General features: G+C 43.2%; 1 protein-coding gene across 3 annotated transcripts in view; it reads right to left on the reverse strand.

The window, feature by feature from the left end:
- Positions 1-2600: 2600 nt before the first annotated feature.
- GABRP (gamma-aminobutyric acid type A receptor subunit pi) overlaps positions 2601-20465 on the reverse strand; it is a 31098-nt gene continuing 13233 nt past the window's right edge. For all 3 annotated transcript variants that reach the window (XM_060272397.1, XM_060272398.1, XM_060272396.1), the window contains 5 exons: positions 18747-18829; positions 11560-11697; positions 10939-11091; positions 9857-10026; positions 2601-5916 (listed from right to left, as the gene is read on the reverse strand). In XM_060272397.1, coding sequence (XP_060128380.1) covers positions 5620-5916; positions 9857-10026; positions 10939-11091; positions 11560-11697; positions 18747-18829 — 841 coding nt within the window. In that variant the 3' untranslated portion in view covers positions 2601-5619. The remainder of the gene's footprint in view (positions 5917-9856; positions 10027-10938; positions 11092-11559; positions 11698-18746; positions 18830-20465) is intronic.

Genomic DNA, 20465 nt, shown 5'->3' on the forward strand with positions numbered 1-20465 from the left:
TAGGTATACTGGACCGAGGCCATTTAGGGCTTTAAAGGTCAGCACCAACACTTTGAATTGTGCTCGGAAATGTACTGGGAGCCAATGCAGGTCTTTCAAGACCGGTGTTATATGGTCTTGGCGGCTGCTCCCAGTCACCAGTCTAGCTGCCGCATTCTGGATTAGTTGTAGTTTTCGGGTCACCTTCAAAGGTAGCCCCACATAGAGTGCATTGCAGTAGGGAGAGATAACTAGAGCATGCACCACTCTGGCGAGACAGTCTGCAGGCAGGTAGGGTCTCAGCCTGCGTACCAGATGGAGCTGATAGACAGCTGCCCTGGATACAGAATATACTGTATTGAGAAAGTATCTTCTTCCGCCCCATTCCCAACAGCTGTAAAATATATAAGATTCCTGTGCAAGAGGCAGAACTCGTGCAGCAAACAGCTCAGAAGTAATTCTACCTTATCAAGGCATATGTGATTTTTGTGAAATATAGCTTTGGGGTTCTTTTCATGCTGTCATGTTTAATTCTGTAAGGAAGTGTCTGATGAATCTGCTACCAGCCCAGTAAAAGGCTGCCTGTGTAGCGCCATTGGCTATGAAAAATGCATGAACTTCATGTCAACAGATGGGAACATTTACATACACCACTATGTTTTGAAACAGTAATATAAACCACATGGAGAGTAAAAACACAATGCATGGATTGAAGCCTTTCATGTCAATTCACATTAAAATCAAGCTTTCTCAAGTGCCAATTGACATTTGTTTAGGACCAGAAAAGTGAGTTTGTTGCTTGCTCTGGGATGAGAACTAACAAGTCCATGAACACAGAAATGGGTGAATCGGTCAATTTCAATTTCTCTCTGTTTCTCATTTTTCCCAATCTTATATTCACTTCTACACATTTCCACAGCAGTTTTCAACTTTTTTTTAAAAAAAAAGTCCTCATGAAAATTCCTTTTAGTACAAATGTCTCTGCACATTTTCACAAAGCAATTCCCTCCAATGTATCATATTTTTGTACAGTGGGACCTCGGTTTATGAACACCTCGGTTTATGAATTTTCAGTTTATGAACGCCGCGGACCCATCTGGAACGGATTAATTCACTTTCCATTACTTTTAATGGGAAAGTTCGCTTCAGTTTATGAACGCTTCAGTTTATGAACAGACTTCCGGAACCAATTACACCCATGTTTCAGTTTATGAACGCTTCAGTTTAAGTACTCCGCAGACCCGTCTGGAACGGATTAATCTACTTTCCATTACTTTCAATGGGAAAGTTCGCTTCAGTTTATGAACGGTTACTCCGCGGACCGTCTGGAACGGATTAATCCACTTTCCATTACTTTCAATGGGAAAGTTCGCTTCAGTTTATGAACGCTTCAGTTTATGAACAGACTTCCGGAACCAATTGTGTTCATAAACCGAGGTACCACTGTATGTTATAATGTGTTTCTGTGCACATTAGTTGGAGAACTGCATTGCAAAATTCAAAACAGTGTCAATTTTTAGGAATGGCTGCATTGTTCACGCACTGTTTCAGAGTGCCCACTCCTTCTCTTTCACTGTTTAGGAAGCAGGGATGCAGAACATTCACCTTCCCTTGCTTACCTGGGGGGGGGGGTACCTTATCCTTGCAGTCCCAGTTGTAGCAGTGGAGGGGAAGTTCTAGGTAGGTGTTTGCCTACCCAGAAGAATTTAAGGAACCACAAAAGTTAGCAACCTAACCTTCCTGCATTTGTTGTTGGCATGAGCTGCTTGCTGTCTCTTTTATTGGCTCTCTTTTATTGAGAGCCAGTGTGGTGTAGTGGTTAAGAGCGGTAGACTCGTAATCTGGTGAACCGGGTTCACGTCTCTGCTCCTCCACATGCAGCTTCTGGGTGACCTTGGGCTAGTCACACTTCTTTGAAGTCTCTCAGCTCCACTCGCCTCACAGAGTGTTTGTTGTGGGAGAGGAAGGGAAAGGAGATTGTTAGCCGCTTTGAGACTCCTTAGGGTAGTGGTAAAGCGGGATATCAAATCCAAACTCTTCTTCTTCTTCTTCTTCTTCTTCTTCTTCTTCTTCTTCTTCTTCTTCTTCTTCTTCTTCTTCTTCTTCTTCTTCTTCTTCACTAGGGTTTTTTTTTTGTCCAGTCTCCTTTTCTCACACCATTATACCTCTCCTGTCTATGGAGTCAACACATCAGATGTCATTGTTGACATCATCTCCTAAGAATAACCTCAAGATGCTTATTAATCATAACAGTGGTTCTGCTTCTTCATGACAAGGCCATGCACTGTTTAGTGCATTTTATGATGCCATCATTTTATGATGAATCTGACCTTCTTCAACTTGGCCGTCTTCATTCTTTCGATGGCTTGCCTTCCTGTACTTCCAGCTCTGGCACTGTGTGCTATAAAGTTCCGGGGGGGGGGGAGTAGAACACGGGGGCTGGTCGTTCACATTTTTAAAAGCATCTGCTTCAGAATTAATGAACTATCCACATCCTGGTCTCCTCCGCCAACACCCCTCATTTAAGGAGCTTTGCATCGCAAGGCCTAGGCATGTCTACTCAGCAGTAAGCCCCAAGGATGTTAATGGGATTTACTCCCAGGTAAGCATGTATATTCTTCTTCTTCTTCTGTCTTGAGCAGAGTGCTCCCTTTTTGCACCAATGTTGTTTCAGCAAGACCTCATATTCTCGCCAGTCTCATCTGACCTTAGTTAGGTCCCTCATCGTAGGAAGCTGCCTTACACTGAGCAAAACTGGCTGAGGCTGATGGACTTTGGAGTTTACCAACATCCGGAGAGCAGCTAGGTTGGGAAAGGCTACTCTTGACAGTAACAATAAGCCAAGAGTTTGAACATACAAAGAGATTTACTTTGGGGGAAAAGAGGCATTTTATTTTGGCTTAAAATAAATTATAGTCATACCTCGGTTTAAGTACACCTCGGTTTGAGTACTTTCAGTTTAAGTACTCCGCGGACCTGTCTGGAACGGATTAATCCACTTTCCATTACTTTCAATGGGAAAGTTTGCTTCAGGTTAAGTACGCTTCAGGTTAAGTGCGGACTTCCGGAACCAATTACACTCATACTTCGGGTTAAGTACGCTTCAGGTTGAGTACTCCGTGGACCCGTCTGGAACAGATTAATCCACTTTCCATTACTTTCAATGGGAAAGTTCGCTTCAGGTTAAGTACGCTTCAGTTTAAGTAAAGACTTCCGGAACCAATTGTGTTTGTAAACCGAGGTATCACTGTATATAAAGAGCAAATATCATTTTTGTAGCTTTTTAAAAATTTAATTTTAAACCACACCATTAACTTTATTACAGTTTATAGAGGATATTTTAAAATGTCAAAAAGTACAGGCCTACATTTCATTACTAGAATTTCACTCTTTCCATTGTTCTTCTCTGCTGGGGTGTTTCCGTTTTGTTTTGCTTCTCCCTGAAATATAATACTTGATCAAATGTTATGATTTATGAATATGTGGTTTTGATCCTTCACAATACACTGCGGGGAAATGGTTCAATAAAAAGTTATTAAAGAAAAATCCATAATGTTTCATATGTTGTGCTCCCATCATAGAGCAAGAGACCTGAAGGACTACAATCAATCACATGGTAAGCGCCTCTGAGATGAACTTGCCATTCAGCATATGTAACCAACACCAGCCTGCATCAGCCAAAACCCAACGATGCAAACTGTCGTCTCCACTAAATGAATGGGGAAGCCCTTGTGGGCAACAGAGTTCTATCTGTGGATCTATGTAAACCTTTGACCTCAGGTAATGCATTCCATTCTTTTACCTTGAGAGGATGTGTTGTTATTTACTTGGGGTCTACTGCACATACTGTTTATTTTGATATTATTGATTGAATCCTAATTGGTTAGACACAAGGTTAACTGGTAAAAATAAAAATAAAAATCCTTGACCCAACTGACATGCCTACATTGTGCGAACGATAAATGTAGCACAGAGTTTTGAGTTTTATAAATGCCATTATAGGGACCCAGGTGGAGCTGTGGGTTAAACCACAAAGTCTAGGGCTTGCTAATCAGAAGGTCGGCGGTTCGAATCCCTGCAACGGGGTGAGCTCCCGTGGCTCGGTCCCAGCTCCTGCCCACCTAGCAGTTCGAAAGCACATCAAAGTGCAAGTAGATAAATAGGGACTGCCCCGGCGGGGAGGTAAATGGCATTTCTGTGCGCTGCTCTGGTTCGCCAGAAGCAGCTTTGTCATGCTATCCACATGACCCGGAAGCTGTCTGTGGACAAACGCCGGCTCCCTCGGCCTATAGAGCGAGATGAGCGCCGCAACCCCAGAGTCAGACACGACTGGACCTGATGGTCAGGGGCCCCTTTACCTTTTTAAAATGCCATTATGGAGTGTCAGCAGAACTCCAACGATGACCTTACTGGGTCAAAATGGTATGTCTTCATAAGAGATGTTCTGAGGCCATTTATTGGAATTCATCATCATGGAGGGCCATAACTAGATGAGAGTCTATTTGTACGCTTAACAATTATGTCAATAACTTTAAAAAGTAATAGCAGCCCCCTCTGATCTGATTCATGACCTTTTTTAAAGGAAGAAAAATGACCCCCCCACCCCTGCTATTTTCATTGTAAAAAAGTGCTTCCATTGGGGCAAATGAGATTTTTTTTCTTTCAATGCAAGTACCAGGCATGGGGAGGACTGAGCTAGTTTGGGACTGTAAAATGAGGCAAGGCCCCTTTCTCAACACCAGAGCCCCAATCTAGATTGAGTACCCCATGCCTGCTATTTATTTTTTAAGTAATTCACAGAATAGCTGGTTGCATGAACCCTGATTAGTTTGTTAGCCCTGTTTCTGTCTCCTTTCAAGACTTTCCCCAAAGCAGAGTTTCAACATAAGGCAAAAAAGGAAGAAAGAGATATTTCCCTGTTGAAGGACAGAACTTGTTGACTGCCTTTGCTGTAGCAGAAGATGCTGTCTCAATTCTAGTGTTGAAGTAAGATTCAGTTGCCCAGTTAGCTTCTATACATGCAATGGGGATGAGGGTGCCATTTTGTCCTTCACCTCAGGTGGCAAAATGTCTTCAGTTAGCACTGTGTGAGCCATAGGCATCTCACTAATTTTTCAAACCAACATAGTCAGTCTTCCCCCAAACCCACTTTTTTTTACTTTCCATTTTCGGAGATGTATAAAATTCCTATTTACCTCAAAATAGCTTTCATTTTGAATAGATGTGGGATGTATTTTTTAAAAGGTGATTACCTTACCTGAGATCAGCAGGAAGCAATTCTCAGGTAGGCAGCATCCTGCACCCAAGTGACTGAAAACAACTAGCGGAAAAACCTCTTTGGTAGGGCTTAGCTATGTTGACAGTGTAAAACAGCTGCACAACCTCGAAGCACAAGGCCTATTCATCTTAGCAATGGCTTCAAGAATAGGCTTGTCCTTTTTGGATTCCACTTGCTTTAGCTCCACAGTCATATTCATGTGCTGCTCTGTACAAGATTTGGCTTTTGATACAATCAATGTTGGGTTTGGGCCACATTCTTGATATGTGTCCTTAGTCACACCCATAACAATTCGCAGTGACTGGGAGCCAACATAGGCAAGACGTTTTTCACCACCACACGCCAAAATGGTCGTATTATTGCTAAAAGAATAAGTAATAAACCCAATAAAACAAATTGACTACCAAAAAACACAGAGGGAAGAGCAATCTTGAGTAGTGTTCGATGTTGCTTGGATTTTGAATTGTGAAATAGCTGACAACCCTGCGTGTTTTGTTCCTCAAAAGAAACCGAATTTTGTCCTTTGGTTTCATGGTCGAACCACTGTAGGCGAGATTATCGATGGCACTGAAGTTTATCTTTTGATTGTAGCTGGTGACAGATGTGGAAAAGATATTGGGGACATCTTCCGTTTCTCTGGTAACCTCATTTGTAGAAGCCTAAAATAAGAAAAAGTTACAAATACACATTTGGGCCATATCACTATTTCATAACCAACGCACCAAAACCAAGTAAGTACAAGAAAATACAACTGCAGAGGGCAGAAGTTCACTGTGATTCTGCTGCCAACATACCATTAGTCTGGGATGTTAGAAGAATAAATAAATCCCTGGAAGTCTTTAGCAAAATTCTTGTTTACTGACACTAGACCCTGAGGGACCAAAATTTAATATCCTGTCTAGGAACTTGGTGAACACACCCTTTGATGGCTTACAGGTGCTGTTGTTATTTGAAGTAAGTTTCTAGCCCCAATACAAAATTATTTCCCCTCACTACTGCAGTGCCAACACTCAGAGAAACCATGCCACCATCTAGGAGCTATTGTATTTTCCCGTGTATAACACACACACACACACACACACACACACACACACAACCGTGTATAAGATGCCCCCTATTTGGGGGGACTCTGATTTAAGAAAATGGAGGGAGATATCCCAGAGTTTTTTTTGGGGGGGGGGGTTGCCCAGAGTTGTTGAGCTTTAGGGGAGGTGCAGAAAACCACTAACGCCGACAATCGCTCACATCACAGAAGCAAACAAGCATCTGGCCGCTCGCAAATAAGCAAACAGCAGCTGGCAATCGCATGCACAATTGCCGCTGTCGCAGCCAATCCACAGCAGCCCTTGCCGAAGCTAAAAATCACCCACCAAATCGCGCTGACAAGCTGCAGCTCGCAGCTGCAACCAATCACCGCCCCCCATACAATATCCGTGTACAAGACCCTTGTTTTTTAAGATTATTTTAAAGTTAAAAAAACCCAAAAACACCCCTAGTCTTATACACGGAAAAAGTACGGTAATTTGCAACTAGATCAATGGGTTGTGTTATGTACTGAGCTGAATCCTAGAACAATAGGATTCAGAATCAGCGGGAGCTACCCAATCCAACTCCAGGTGGAAGTGAATCCGCAACCTGATTGGCCTGCTGGAGCAGCCAATCAGGCGGCTGGCAGAAGTGAATCTGCTACCTGATTGGCCTGTAGGAGCAGCCAATCAGGCTGCAGGCAGAAGTCAATCCACAATATAATTGGCCCACAGGTGTAGCCCTGAAGTAGCCAATCACGCAAGGCCCATTGTGTAAATAATGTATATAAGCAGATGGTTTTGGGAAAAGAGCCATTCGTCTTCTCTTCTTCTCCTTGATGAATATGAGCTGAATAAAGAGCATGAAATTCACTCTCGACTCCGAGTATATTTCACTGGCGACGAAGGTGGGATGGCGTTCTGCGCTGTGAAGGTCTGGAACTCCTCTGACGTGAATGCGGTTCCATTGTTGTTTTGTAAGAGACGGTAGCGACATCTCTAGGTGCAAGGAGAGCCCGGGCGATTTCAAACGTCTCCTCTCCACAGATGCTGAAGAATGTCGCCCTCTTCATGGCATCGTTGGTGACTTCTTTCGCTTGCAGGAGGAAGTTGAAACGGGCGGCGTACCCTTCCCAGTCTCCTGATGCTGGTTTGAATGGCAAGTGGTTCAGTGGCGCCAGACCAGACAGCCCCGGCACAGCCAGCAGCCTCGGAACACGAGCCAGAACCAGAACCCCTGACCAAGGAACACCCCAGGCCACAACGCACACGGAGGCGGCCAGCAGACCTTGGGGACTACGAATGCAACTTCCCGGGCAGGACTGGAACTTAGAGGGGAGGGGTGTTATGTACTGAGCTGAATCCTAGAACAATAGGATTCAGAATCAGCGGGAGCTACCCAATCCAACTCCAGGTGGAAGTGAATCCGCAACCTGATTGGCCTGCTGGAGCAGCCAATCAGGCGGCTGGCAGAAGTGAATCTGCTACCTGATTGGCCTGTAGGAGCAGCCAATCAGGCTGCAGGCAGAAGTCAATCCACAATATAATTGGCCCACAGGTGTAGCCCTGAAGTAGCCAATCACGCAAGGCCCATTGTGTAAATAATGTATATAAGCAGATGGTTTTGGGGAAAGAGCCATTCGTCTTCTCTTCTTCTCCTTGATGAATATGAGCTGAATAAAGAGCATGAAATTCACTCTCGACTCCGAGTATATTTCAGGTTGTTATTGCTCTGCTAGGATTCTGTGAATGACAACAGCTAAATACCAGTTTTAGGACAGGCCTGAGATCAAACCCTGGCATCCATGGGCAGCTGGCAGGACCTCCTCAGCACCCACCATTGTTGCCCTGGTTTATCTCTAGTGTAGGCTGGTACTCCAAGCAGCAGTGGGCAGCTGGATCTGGCTGTCACATTAATTTCCCACAATGCACCCAAAGGAAACACTTCACCAGGGGCAATATGGGAAATAAAGCAGTGGCTGGACCCATCATCCTGTTGCTTCTTGCAGCATCGTCACCTCCAGGCAAAGCCACCAGCAGAGAAGAAAGCCCACCAGAAGATGTCCCCCACCAAACCTAGACTTAGAATAGATACAATTTTTAAAATCCTTGGTATGAAAATAATTCACCCTCCTCCTGCCCTGTTCTTTCAGAGGCTGCTTGTTTCCGTGGAGGAAGGTGACGCTATCAGATTTTGCTTTCATGGAACTGCACAAGTCTGAATCCAGCCTTCTCCACTCTCATAGATCTCCCCTTTTGTTTTAACACCTGCATCAGTCAAAACTACTACACATTATATTTTCAGCGAAAATGGTCGTTCATTAGGAGGATCTGACTGAACATCCAGACACGATCTCATTCACAGTCTATGGCACTTTAACTTTTTCACTGCTGAAAACGGATAGCTCTATCTGCTGCTCTTCCCATTGCAAATCTAAACTATGCAATAGGCATTCTGTTGGTCTTTAAATGCACCTTGCCAGGTAATTTAATAAACTTGAAAACATTTCATCTTTTGATGATCTGTAGTTTGCTCTGAACGCAATATCTGCTTCGGCTCCCTGTTTTCCTATTATTATTATTATTATTATTATTATTATTATTATTATTATTTCTTATACCTTGCCATTTTTCTACCCTAAGCAAATTCATCTTCTTTTTGGTTCTTATTTGCTTTCATTACCCATCTTTCCTTTTGAGACTTGTGCCTGTTTATGTCTTTCTTTGTCCAGTTGTCACACCAACTCAATTTCCAGCTGAAAACTTGGCTTGGTAATGCTTTCCCTGAAGCATAACTTCCCCACTTCTATACATCCTGCTCCCCAACACCTCCCCCCTTATTCCTTCCTAACAGAAGGCTGCTGGCTTTATTATTGTTCATATGCGATTGTACTGGGGATGCCTATTATTTTTGATATTAATTGATATATAATGCTTGATAGCTTATTTGGCCATTTAAGATGTTACAGGGTTGATGCTATCCAAATGATTCATTTGTAGCATTATGTTTTGAAATGTGTTCAGTTTCTGTTAATTGGTTCTCATGGGAAACTTACAGATTCTTGCTTCACACAATTAACTCAAGGCAGTGTCAATTTACTCTTGGCAGAAAGCCAAGGTCTGCCTGGCCTGGCAACAGCGCTCTGATTGGTTAATGACCAGCACTGAACTCTGTTATCTAGGAATGCTAGCTCAGTTGTTCCTTGTTGGGTGTTAGGAGTAAGAGTGCTGCGTATGGTTGGAGAGAGAGAGACAGAGAGGATTTATTTTGCTTTGCTTTGTATGCAGAAACTCTGCTGCTTTTATTTTCTTTTAATAAATCCTGTAAATAGTTATTCTGCGTCTAGCCGACTAGTCATTTCCACCTCAACTAGCTTCTGCACTGTGCAGGAAAACTCTGCTACGTTTGGGCTAAAGCCACTAGAGCTATGCCTGACACTTCAAAATTCTAAGAAAATGATCTAGTGATTGAATGTTGCAATGATGCTGCATATTTCTTGTGTTGTGAGCTGCTTTGGGTATATTTATAGGGGAAAGTGGCCTACAAGCTAAATAAATAGATCTTTCTGTTTACCTTTTGTGATGCGATATAGTGAGCTACTGCATATTCTACCAAGGCACCAAATATGAAGGTGAAACAGATGCCCAGGTACACATCAATGGCTTTTATGAAACCGTTGGTCTTCGTCACAGCGTTTCGTGAGCCCATCATCAGAGTTGTCATGGACAGCACAGTTGTTACTCCTGCAGGGTGGGAGGGAGTAAGGAACACTTTAATCAAAATAAAAGCACAGGGCTGGCCAAAGATGGGGGGGGTCCCCCTCTCACATTTCACATATCGAATCCGACTAGCCTTAACAACTGAATCCTACTTCAACAATGTTGATGGGACAGTATCCTTCCAACACACCTGGAGGCAGCAGGCTAGCTGCTCTGGCTTCCAAGCGGCACTCTAGAGGAATGACTTTGTGGCTACTGCCAAGTAAAGGCACCTATACCTTACCTTAGCATGAGAGCAGAAGAACTGGGGAGCAGTGAAGTCTCACTGTTTTCTTTCTGAGTCCACATGCATTTGCTCATTCTTGCTAAGCCATGGTGCTCTATCACTGAGCTATGGCCTTTCCTCAAACAGGTAGGTAGCCGTGTTGGTCTGCCATAGTCGAAACAAAATGAAAAAAATTCCTTCTAGTAGCACCTTAGAGACCAACTTAGTTTGTCATTGGTATGAGCTTTCGTGTGCATGCACACTTCTTCAGATAGCTCATACCAATAACAAACTAAGTTGGTCTCTAAGGTGCTACTGGAAGGATTTTTTTGTTTTGTTTTGTTTCCATTTTCCTCAGTTTAGGAAACAGTTTAGTTTGATGGCTGGCTGCAATAAAATTCAAAGTCTCAAAGCACATTCAGAGTTAATTCGTATTTTCTATCTGACAGTATTTGATAGATGCTGTTCAAATTAGCATTTGACAGGTGACAGTGGTTAACATGTCAAATGTTTGTGATGATTTATCTCAGCTTCAGAAACTTGGGTACCACAACATTTCAGTTTTTACATTCAACACAGCTTGTACCACTGCATAAACAACAGGTGCCTGTGTTCTCTTGCTCTCTCTCCCATCCACTGCATGAAGTATCCTGCTTCAGAGAATAGCTCACCAATACATGTTCTTGCTGGAACGGAATCCAGAGTGATCCAGAAAGAAACCCAAGACAATATGACAAGGAGGGTGGATGGGACATACGTCTCCAGAATGAAATACAGGATATTTCTCTTGAGTTCAAACTGCAACACTAGTCTTGGGTAATTGCCTAGTGAGAGAAAGGAAACACATCCTACAATGAAAAGAAATCATCCACAGAGAGAAGGCAATCCTACGCCAAGTTTTATTCAATGGATGCAAATTTTTGACGTAGTGGAAAAGAGAGCCATCATATTACTGGCCAGAAGACATGCCTGGCATCAGAAGTCAGTCCCTTTCAACTCTACAAATCTATGATTCTATAGTTCTATGATCACATCTCCAAAGCTCTCAAAATCAGAGAAAGGTTCATAGGTGGACCTGGACCAGGCATCCCCAAACTGCGACCCTCCAGATGTTTTGGCCTACAACTCCCATGATCCCTAGCTAACAGGACCAGCGGTCGGGGAAGATGGGAATTGTAGTCTAAAACATCTGGAGGGCCAAAGTTTGGGGATGCCTGACCTAGACCACTCAGAACAGCTAATGTTTGTGAGCCATATTTGCTTCACATCTCTGCTTATTCAGCTTTCGTTACCTGTTTCCTGGTGAGACATTGTTACAAGGCTGTAATAATGCTCCACTGTGTACTGAGAAAGTCGCAGGTTCTCAAGGCCGTGGACCGAATCGTTTCCCCTCAACCAAGTGTACAGTACATCGTTTTCATCATATCCCCCTGCAGGCAATATATTAAAAAAAGCATCAAGAGGTAACTGGACAACCAATTGAGTAAGTAGCTGAATGTTTTGCCCCTGTGTCCTGCACTGGACTCTTGAACTCCCACTGGAGTTCTTGATTTCCAGAGCCCCTTTTAATGCTCTCCCTTCAGCACTACTAGAGGACAAATATCATGACATCCATCCCAGCTGAACAAAGATTATGTCCATGCAACTCTAATGAGATTGAATCCATTGAGCATGTTCTTCTGTACTGCCCATTGTACCGTGATACCTGAAGAGAGCTAATTTTACCGTTATTAAGGAAATTACCTGGCTGCTCAGAGGAATCTTATGTTAAATACCTTCTTGCCAATAAAGATCTGGATATCATCAGGCCTGTTGTGAAATTCTGTTTTATAGCAACGAGGACAAGACAGGCTGCGTGACAGTGATGGCTGGAGAAGGAGTACTGATTTTCATTTCCGGAATACAGATTTTAGCTGAAGGAGTGTTGTTTTTAATGTAAATAAGTTTAGAGGGAAATTTTAATTACATCCGCTTCTTTATGCGGTTGTGGCATATGTTGTTGTTAACTTTGCTGTCTGGTCTTTGACCGCAATAAAGACTGATTGATTGATCGATTGTGTACACAGCATATATTCAAAGCACATCTTACACATAGAATCCTGGGGACCATCGTTTGTTAAAGGTGGTGGAAACTCAAGGAGTGTGGTGGAGTCTCCTTCTTTGGAGGTCTTTAAGCAGAGGCTTGACAGGCATATGTCAAGAATGCTTTGATGGTGTTTCCTGCTTGGCAGGGGGTTGGACTGGATGGCCCCTGTGGTCCCTTCCAACTCTATGATTCTATGATTCTATGAAACTGTTGCTCTGTGAGGCATTAACTACCGTTCCCAGGATTCTTGAGGATGGAGGAATGTGCGTTTTCATTTATAACAATACAGGCAAAACATACATACAAACTGATATAAAACAATCAAAGCATTCCAAAGACCATATTGAGAGAGAGAGAATTATATAGCTGAACTGTGCATCTTAATTCCGCACTTTGGAAATGCCAAACATATACGATCGAGCCAGGAGACATGGTGCCTATTTGATGGATGTCATAGGGTCTCCTGGGTTTGACCTCTCGGTCAATCATCCAGCAGACAAGTTGGTTGATATCGTAAGCCAAACCTCTTACACCTGTAATTGATGGAGTTGTGTCCTACTTTGAACCCTACAATGGTGTCATGAGTGGTCTTTGGTTAGCAATGCCTGGCTGGGCAGTGGGCCACAGCACCTGGGCATGCAACATCTGAAGGGGACACAGCTTCCCCTCTCTACTCTCAGCATTACAAGACTGGTTTATTTGAGTCTATCCCCCATTGTTGACAATGGAAAGGAAGCTTTGGCTGAGCGAGGTCTCTTGTAAGTAAAGATTGCCATTTCATCAGCAGCATGGTTGTAAGTTCAGCCCAACAGAAATTACGAGCCATTTCCCCCTATGAACGGAAGGTACTGCAAATACAAAGAGTTATACAACTCTCCTAAAATCAGATTGCTTTCATAAACAAGCCGATAACGTTTTCGTCGACCCAGCTATTTAATTAAAGATCTGCCATGCAGCAAAAATGGAAACACTAATATTTACCAGTTTGCCTTCACAGCAAAGAGCGAGAAATTGTGTTTCCCACTAGAAACAAATGACGGGAATCTTGCAACAGATATTACACAGAATGTGCTGATTCCCCAGGTACAAATCATCCAAATATGACTTTTTCAAAGTTTGCGCCCAGTTTGTAATAATAACTGCTGTTACTAAGGGAAACTTTATAATAAATGACTGATTGTTCTTAATTCATCTGGCATATATTTAAATAGCATTAATTCCAGGCATTTATCCTAATGACATCTCTAGTTGGCAATGTGCATGTAATTTCATAAGAATAATATGGCACAGGAGCTTGACATAGGGCCCAATTATTCTCTTTCTCTCTCTTTTAAGGCTAAACCCAGCTACATTTTAAAACAAGAGGCTAATCATTATTATTTCAGTTTCTGTGCATTGTAATAAAGTTAATCATGGCAAACTAATACGATTTTAATGTGAAAATAATAGGCGCTTCCATAGGAACTCCACTCAAGTAGCTGGCAAGTAAAACCTGGTCTTAAAATAATGAGATTTGAGACATTACTTGAATGGGTAACCAGGATGAGGAAAGAGTCTTCAAGATGTTCATTCCTCGCATGAACCCAAATTGTTCAGGTTCTTCTTGCCCCCATGAGTGGCAAAAGCCCGTGACTCCTTAAATCAGGAATTCACAGTAGCATGTCACACACAAGAGAGCCGTTTGTGTGCCCTGATAAATAAATCTATTCAATAAGTAAAGCTTATCATGTCCACCGACAGGAGGCTGCTTTATCCAATAGACCCGACCTTTTAGCAACTGCTAAATCTTATTCAAATGTGATGATGGAACACTCCCTCCCCCCCCCCCCCGGAAGGGTCTTTCCTTAAGGAAACTGAGGAGAGATTTATGCAATTTCTGAAGTAGTGAAGACACCATGGGTTTAAAACACATGACAAGGTGACCTGATTCGCTACTGCATGATCAGCTCCAAGTTTGATGGCTCCCCTCCCTGGCCAAGTCTCCTCTGGTGGGCCTTCTCCTATGCTGGTGGACCTCCTGAAACTTATGGGACATTTGGGAACAGTGACAGCACCAATTAGCACTACAACCCACATATGTAGCACTGCAGGATATTAAAATGTTGGTCCAAGTAATCAGTGGTGGACTTGGGACACTATGGTGCCCTGTGCAAGGCCAAAATTTGGTTTCCCCCTCCCCTGGTCCTTGTGCTGCTGCCTTCCCAAAGGCAGGTAGGGAGACACCAGGCTTTGGGCTCTGGCAAGGTCCTACAGCCCTCCTACCTCCTTCCCAAATCTGGGCAAGCACTAACTCAAAGGCTTTGAGAAGGACCCTGTCAGAGCCCTCACACCTCCCTTCCAAAGCCCAGCACCTCGCATACTGGACCCTGAGATGGCGCTCCCTCGGCTCAATGCCCAGTGCGCAAGCACAGCACTCACACAGCTCTAAATCCACCCATTTTAAGGATCAAGAAAGGGGGCCAATCCTTCCAAGATGCTGGGGCCCACGTAGCTGCCTTAGGGTGCTGTGTGGATGCACCAGCTCGTAACTATTGACTCCAGATCCATAGCTGCCAAGTCTCCCGTATTCCCCGGGAAACCCGTTTTTCCAGCTGTTCCCAGCCGGAAAAACTGATTTTTTTGTTTTTTCCTGGTTTATTCTGGCGTGGCGGCCATTTTGGAACTGGGCGGAGCATGCTCAGAAGCGCCTTTTGATGCTGCTTTGCCCAGTTCCAAAATGGCTGCAGCGCGACTTCTGGTGCGGCAGCCATTTTGGAACAGGGCAGAGCAGCATCAAAAGTCGCTTCTGAGCATGCTCCGCCCAGTTCCAAAATGGCGGCAGCGCTACTTCCGGCCTGCTACTTCCGGTCCAGTCCCTTATTTCTCAGGCCGGAACTTGGCAGGTATGTCCAGATCACAAACTTATAGCATCTTTGCTTGCTTTTCATAGGCTGGGATCCAGACACTGCATATGTCCTTATGCTCGCAGAGCAGCTTCTCAGCTCCTTCCTGTCAGCAGCAGCTTCCTGCAGCCCCAACCCCAGAGCAAAACATCTGAGCCTCAAGAGCAGGCATCCCCAAACTCCGGTCCTCCAGATGTTTTGGCCTACAACTCCCATGATCCCTAGCTAACAGGACCAGTGGTCAGGGATGATGGGAATTGTAGTCCAAAACATCTGGAGAGCTGAAGTTTGAGGGTGCCTGCTCAAGAGGCTGCTGCAAATAACATAATGCCTCTTCCTCAGTATCTGTGTGAAAGTGCTTTCCACTTACACATGAGAGTTTGGACCATAGGTAACTGGGTGGTTGGTGGCAGTAAGCTCTATATCAGGCATCCCCAAACTTCAGCACTCCAGATGTTTTGGACTACAATTCCCATCTTCCCCGACCACTGGTCTTGTTAGCTAGGGATCATGGGAGTTGTAGGCCAAAACATCTGGAGGGCCGCAGTTTGGGGATGCCTGCTCTAGATGGATTTCCCAAATAAAAAATGAGATGAAAATGAAAAGTGAGATCAGCTCTCCGTTCATATTTGTTGGTGAGAGAAATGACACTCTTGAACAAGCCTGTCGGCTTGAAAGCAGAATGTCTAGAAAAGTCAGTGGGTCAAGTAAGGTCCTTCTGAATGCCAGGATGGGCATGTGAAGCCCATGTTGACCCCACAGTGATTTTTTTGGACCTTTCCTCTGCGTTCTTTAGTTATTTGCTCAATAGCCTGGACTTTCCCCTCGTCAATTCTACAACAAGCCATAGTGGTCATTGACTGCGCTTCCTGATCGTAAATTTACACAACCAGATTTCTGGAAACAACAAAGGGTGCTTTTTACCCTGGTTAAACCCACCATTCAACCTGAGGTAGCAAAGAGGTCAAGTTCTTATAGGAAAGCTTGCATCGTATGCTCCCATGCATTCCTTGATTCAGTTCTCGCTAGCGGCAATGGAAGTGTCTAAACAAGTGCAGTTCAGCCCTATGTATGCTACTCAGATGTAAATCCTATGGAGATGAATGTGGCTTGCTCCCTAGTGACTAGTAAGTATGCTTAGAATTCCATATTTAATAAATGTACTGTGAAAATGCAACTTTTCAGAGTTGCAGGAAAGACACACAGAGAGAATGCAACTGGAGGCCTACTTAAATGCAAAATAATTGTATTCCATACGGTAAAGTGGCCTAGCTATTGGAAATGAGACCATGGCTACAGCTTGTGTAGGGTGGCAATCATCCACCCTACACAAATTGGCTAAATTGGCTTGCTCTGTTAATAAGTGACAGAGCAGAGAGAAAAGGCAAGTTCAAACGATTCGGAGCAAATTTGCCTCGCCTGTTTTGTGTACTGCGTGGCAGCCTCGTGTTTTTAAAAGAATCCCATCCCATGTAGGGCAAGGGAAGAGACACTGTATGGTCTGTCCATAAAATCTTGCACATGTATTTCCAAAACTGTCCCAGGGGGGAAGAAGATAGACATTGTAAAAGGTCGGTAGGGAAGCTGTGCCCTGTTCTTGGGCTCCATTTCCCATCAACCTGAACCAGCATGGCCAATAATTACAGAGGATGGGAGCTGTTGCCCAGAAGCAACTGGAGGACCACAGGTTCCCCCAATTCAGTATTTTTTAAGGGAACGTCTACAGTTCTTTGGTAGAGCAAATGCATTGCATGCAAGAGGTCCCAAGTTCATTTCCTGGCGTCTTCAGGGAGGGCTGTGAAAGACGCTGTTGAAGCCTTGGGTAATTGCTGTTAGTCAGTGTAGACCAGGAATGGGCAACTTTTTATGGTTGGGGAGATCTAGAAGGAGTTGCGAAAGTAAGCTTAAGGAAGAGCCATAGCTCAGTGAACAAGATTTTGCATGTCTTCCAGAATGCTCCAGATTCAGCCTCAAGCTTCTCCAGTTAAATAAGGATCAGGACTGTGGGAAAACTCCTGCCTGAAGTCATGTTGGCACTGGGCCCTTCCAGACTGGTGGGTTGTCTTTTGTGGGTGTATTCTACAGCATGAAATTGATGAAATATAGGGATGGATTTATACTGGGTCATCCACACATTCCACTTTATTAGTTTTTCTGAGATGCTTCCCCGGTGTTATTGCATTACAGTCATACCTCGGTTTAAGTACGCTTCAGTCTGAGTACTTTCAGTTTAAGTACTCCGCGGACCCATCTGGAACGGATTAATCCACTTTCCATTACTTTCAATGGGAAAGTTCGCTTCAGGTTAAGTACTCTTCAGGTTAAGTACAGACTTCCGGAACCAATTGTGTACTTAAACCGAGGTACCACTGTCTTGCCATCTTGAGGGGGGACAATCTTGCATTATAGTGCAATAAACGTGAATGGGTTGAAACTCAGAACATCTGTGATATGAAAAAATTACAGTATTTCAGCAGGAAGCTACTGGGCATGCACTGCTTGAAAATGAAGCTATATGACCGCCCAGAAACTTTTTCAAGGAAGACCAAGTAAAATTGTTTATGTATGCAACCACAGCTGCCAGGATGTTATTTGCCCAGAGGTGGAAAGAGGACACTGTCCCAACAAAGGAAGAATGGCAAGTAAAGTTGATGGACTATGTATGCAGAAAAGGCAAAACTTACGGGAAGATTAAGAAATCAAGAAGAAAAAACTTTCAACAAAGAATAGGGGAGATATGGGGATTATTTATTTAAAAAAAATATTGTAAACAATTAAACACAATAGAAGGATTAATTTAAAATCTAACAGTTAAAATCTAACTTTGGAAGAAATATGAAGAGTAAGAAACAAAAGGGCCTAAGGAAGAGATGCAGTTTAGCAAATGCTTGTAAAGAGAACCAAGGAAGGGGAGTAGGGAAGTCTAAACAACTACAACTATGTATGTAATTGTATTAATGATTATTGGTGGCAATTTGAAAAACTGAAAACTGAAATGTATTAAAAGAAACTTTTTCAAGTACAAACAATATTGGGAGCAGTATCGTGCCCCAATATCATGAGTACAAATTATAAGGATTTCGGCAAAGGTCAATTGCTAGCCTAGAGGCAATGCAGAAATATTTAAAAAGTAAAAAAGTAAAGCTATTTTATTATTAGTTGCCACAAAGACACCTTCCATAGGCCAGATAAAAATGTCTAGCATCTACAAATGCCAAGTGTTCTGCACCTACAGATTTATTTATTTTCATTCTTCTGGTTTGAAAATATATATTGTGACTTTTCACATCAGCCAATTTAAAATTAATATGATCATGTATATTGGAAGATTAGGCACAGCTGTTTACTTTTTGAAATGGCTCTACATTTGAAAGGGGCAAGTGGAAACTTTCAAGAGCTGCAAGATAGAAATGAAATGTTTGAACTGGTCACCTAAATATGAAGAAACAAATTCAAGAGCAGTCGGGGGGGGGGGGAATAGTTTCATCTTCTTGTAGAATGTAATACTTACAGCTTTCCATCTGCAGTTTACATGTCTGCGTATCCAGGGGATATTTTGACAGGTCCATGTTACATGCAACTGTGGTAGTGATTCTGCAAAAAGAGAAAGCGCTGTGAAGGCGTTGACGAGGAACGGCCTGTATTTTCCATAGCAGTCCACAGATGGAAATGTTTCTGCTTCGAAGAATAAATAACTGTTAAAACTAGCACTTATGGAAACAGGATAATATAAGACAGCCTTTGTGAACTTGGTGCTCCCCAGATGTTTCAACCTCCCTTGAGCCCCAGTCAGCAAGTCCAAAACATCTGGAGAGAACTAGGATTGCAAAGGGTGCTGCAAGGCTATGAGACATAATTTGCCTTGGCGTCCTCTGCTAGGCCAAAATAAAAATAATAATAATAATAATAATAATAATAATAATAATAATAATAATAATAATTTATTATTTATACCCCGCCCATCTGGCCGGGTTCCCCCAGCCACTCTGGGCGGCTTCCAAAAAAACAGAAATTCTAAAATACAGAAATCCATCAAATGTACAAAAATATGTTGATCAGCAGAACAGAACAGAATTTGGGCCAGGTTATGCCAGTTTGAGCTGAGTATTCGTGCGGTGGCCATCATTCTGCAAAGCTCATTCTCTCCTTTATATAAGAAACAAGTGACTACTAAATATTGTAGGATGTGGACTCAAATTCACCCACATCAAGTGCTACTCCTGGATACATAAAAAGTTAAATTGCAAAAAAGAAAAGAGAAGGGAGAAAAAGCTGTATATTTTTAACAGCGTTTGATGTGGTTACTTTTTAAATAATGCATAATAGCTATAGCGTAGGGACGCGGGTGGCGCTGTGGGTTAAACTACAGAGCCTAGGGCTTGCTGATCAGAAGGTTGGTGCTTCGAATCCCCGTGATGGGGTGAGCTCCCGTTGCTCGGTCCCAGCTCCTGCCAACCTAGCAGTTCGAAAGCATGTCAAAATGCAAGTAGATAAATAGGAACCGCTACAGCAGGAAGGTAAACGGCGTTTCCATGTGCTGCTCTGGTTTGCCAGAAGCGGCTTTGTCATGCAGGCCACATGACCTGGAAGCTATACGCTGGCTCCCTCGGCCAATAATGCGAGATGAGCGCGCAACCCCAGAGTCGGTCACGACTGGACCTAATGGTCAGGGGTCCCTTTACCTTTACCTTTAATAGGTATAGCAATCTTATCAACACAGGCCCAACAATAACTATTTTAAACAGAGTAAACAATGGTTTTGATAGTCACTTAGCATGCAGAACCAGAATGGCATATTCGCCCGAAATGTAGCCAGCGAGCAACAGGTGATTTGGGAAGGTGGACAGAGAGCCATCTCAACATTCTCCTTCCTCCCTAAATGGCAACTCTGAGAAGAGCAGTAATACTTAGCAATTATATAACACTCAAAACACTTAACAGGTATGTATAGTCATGCTTTAATCCTTACAACAACAGCCCCTCTCCTGTTCTAGTTTACTATCAAGCCCAGGGCTGCCCAACCCTTTGCATGCAGGCACCTTTAGAAATCTAAGAAACTGTCACAAAACACCCATTTCAAGGAAGAAAAGGTGATGAGTGTTTGAAGAAAGGAAGATACAGCTGTAGAAAGAGTGGAATAATGAAACAATGAATTATGATGAAATATGCAACTGAGAAAACTATTTCCCCAGATATTCCCGACCCTCAGAATCTAATGGTGTCTCTTGGG

Source organism: Zootoca vivipara, chromosome 3, assembly GCF_963506605.1.
Source record: "Zootoca vivipara chromosome 3, rZooViv1.1, whole genome shotgun sequence".
Taxonomy (NCBI): Eukaryota; Metazoa; Chordata; class Lepidosauria; order Squamata; family Lacertidae; genus Zootoca; species Zootoca vivipara.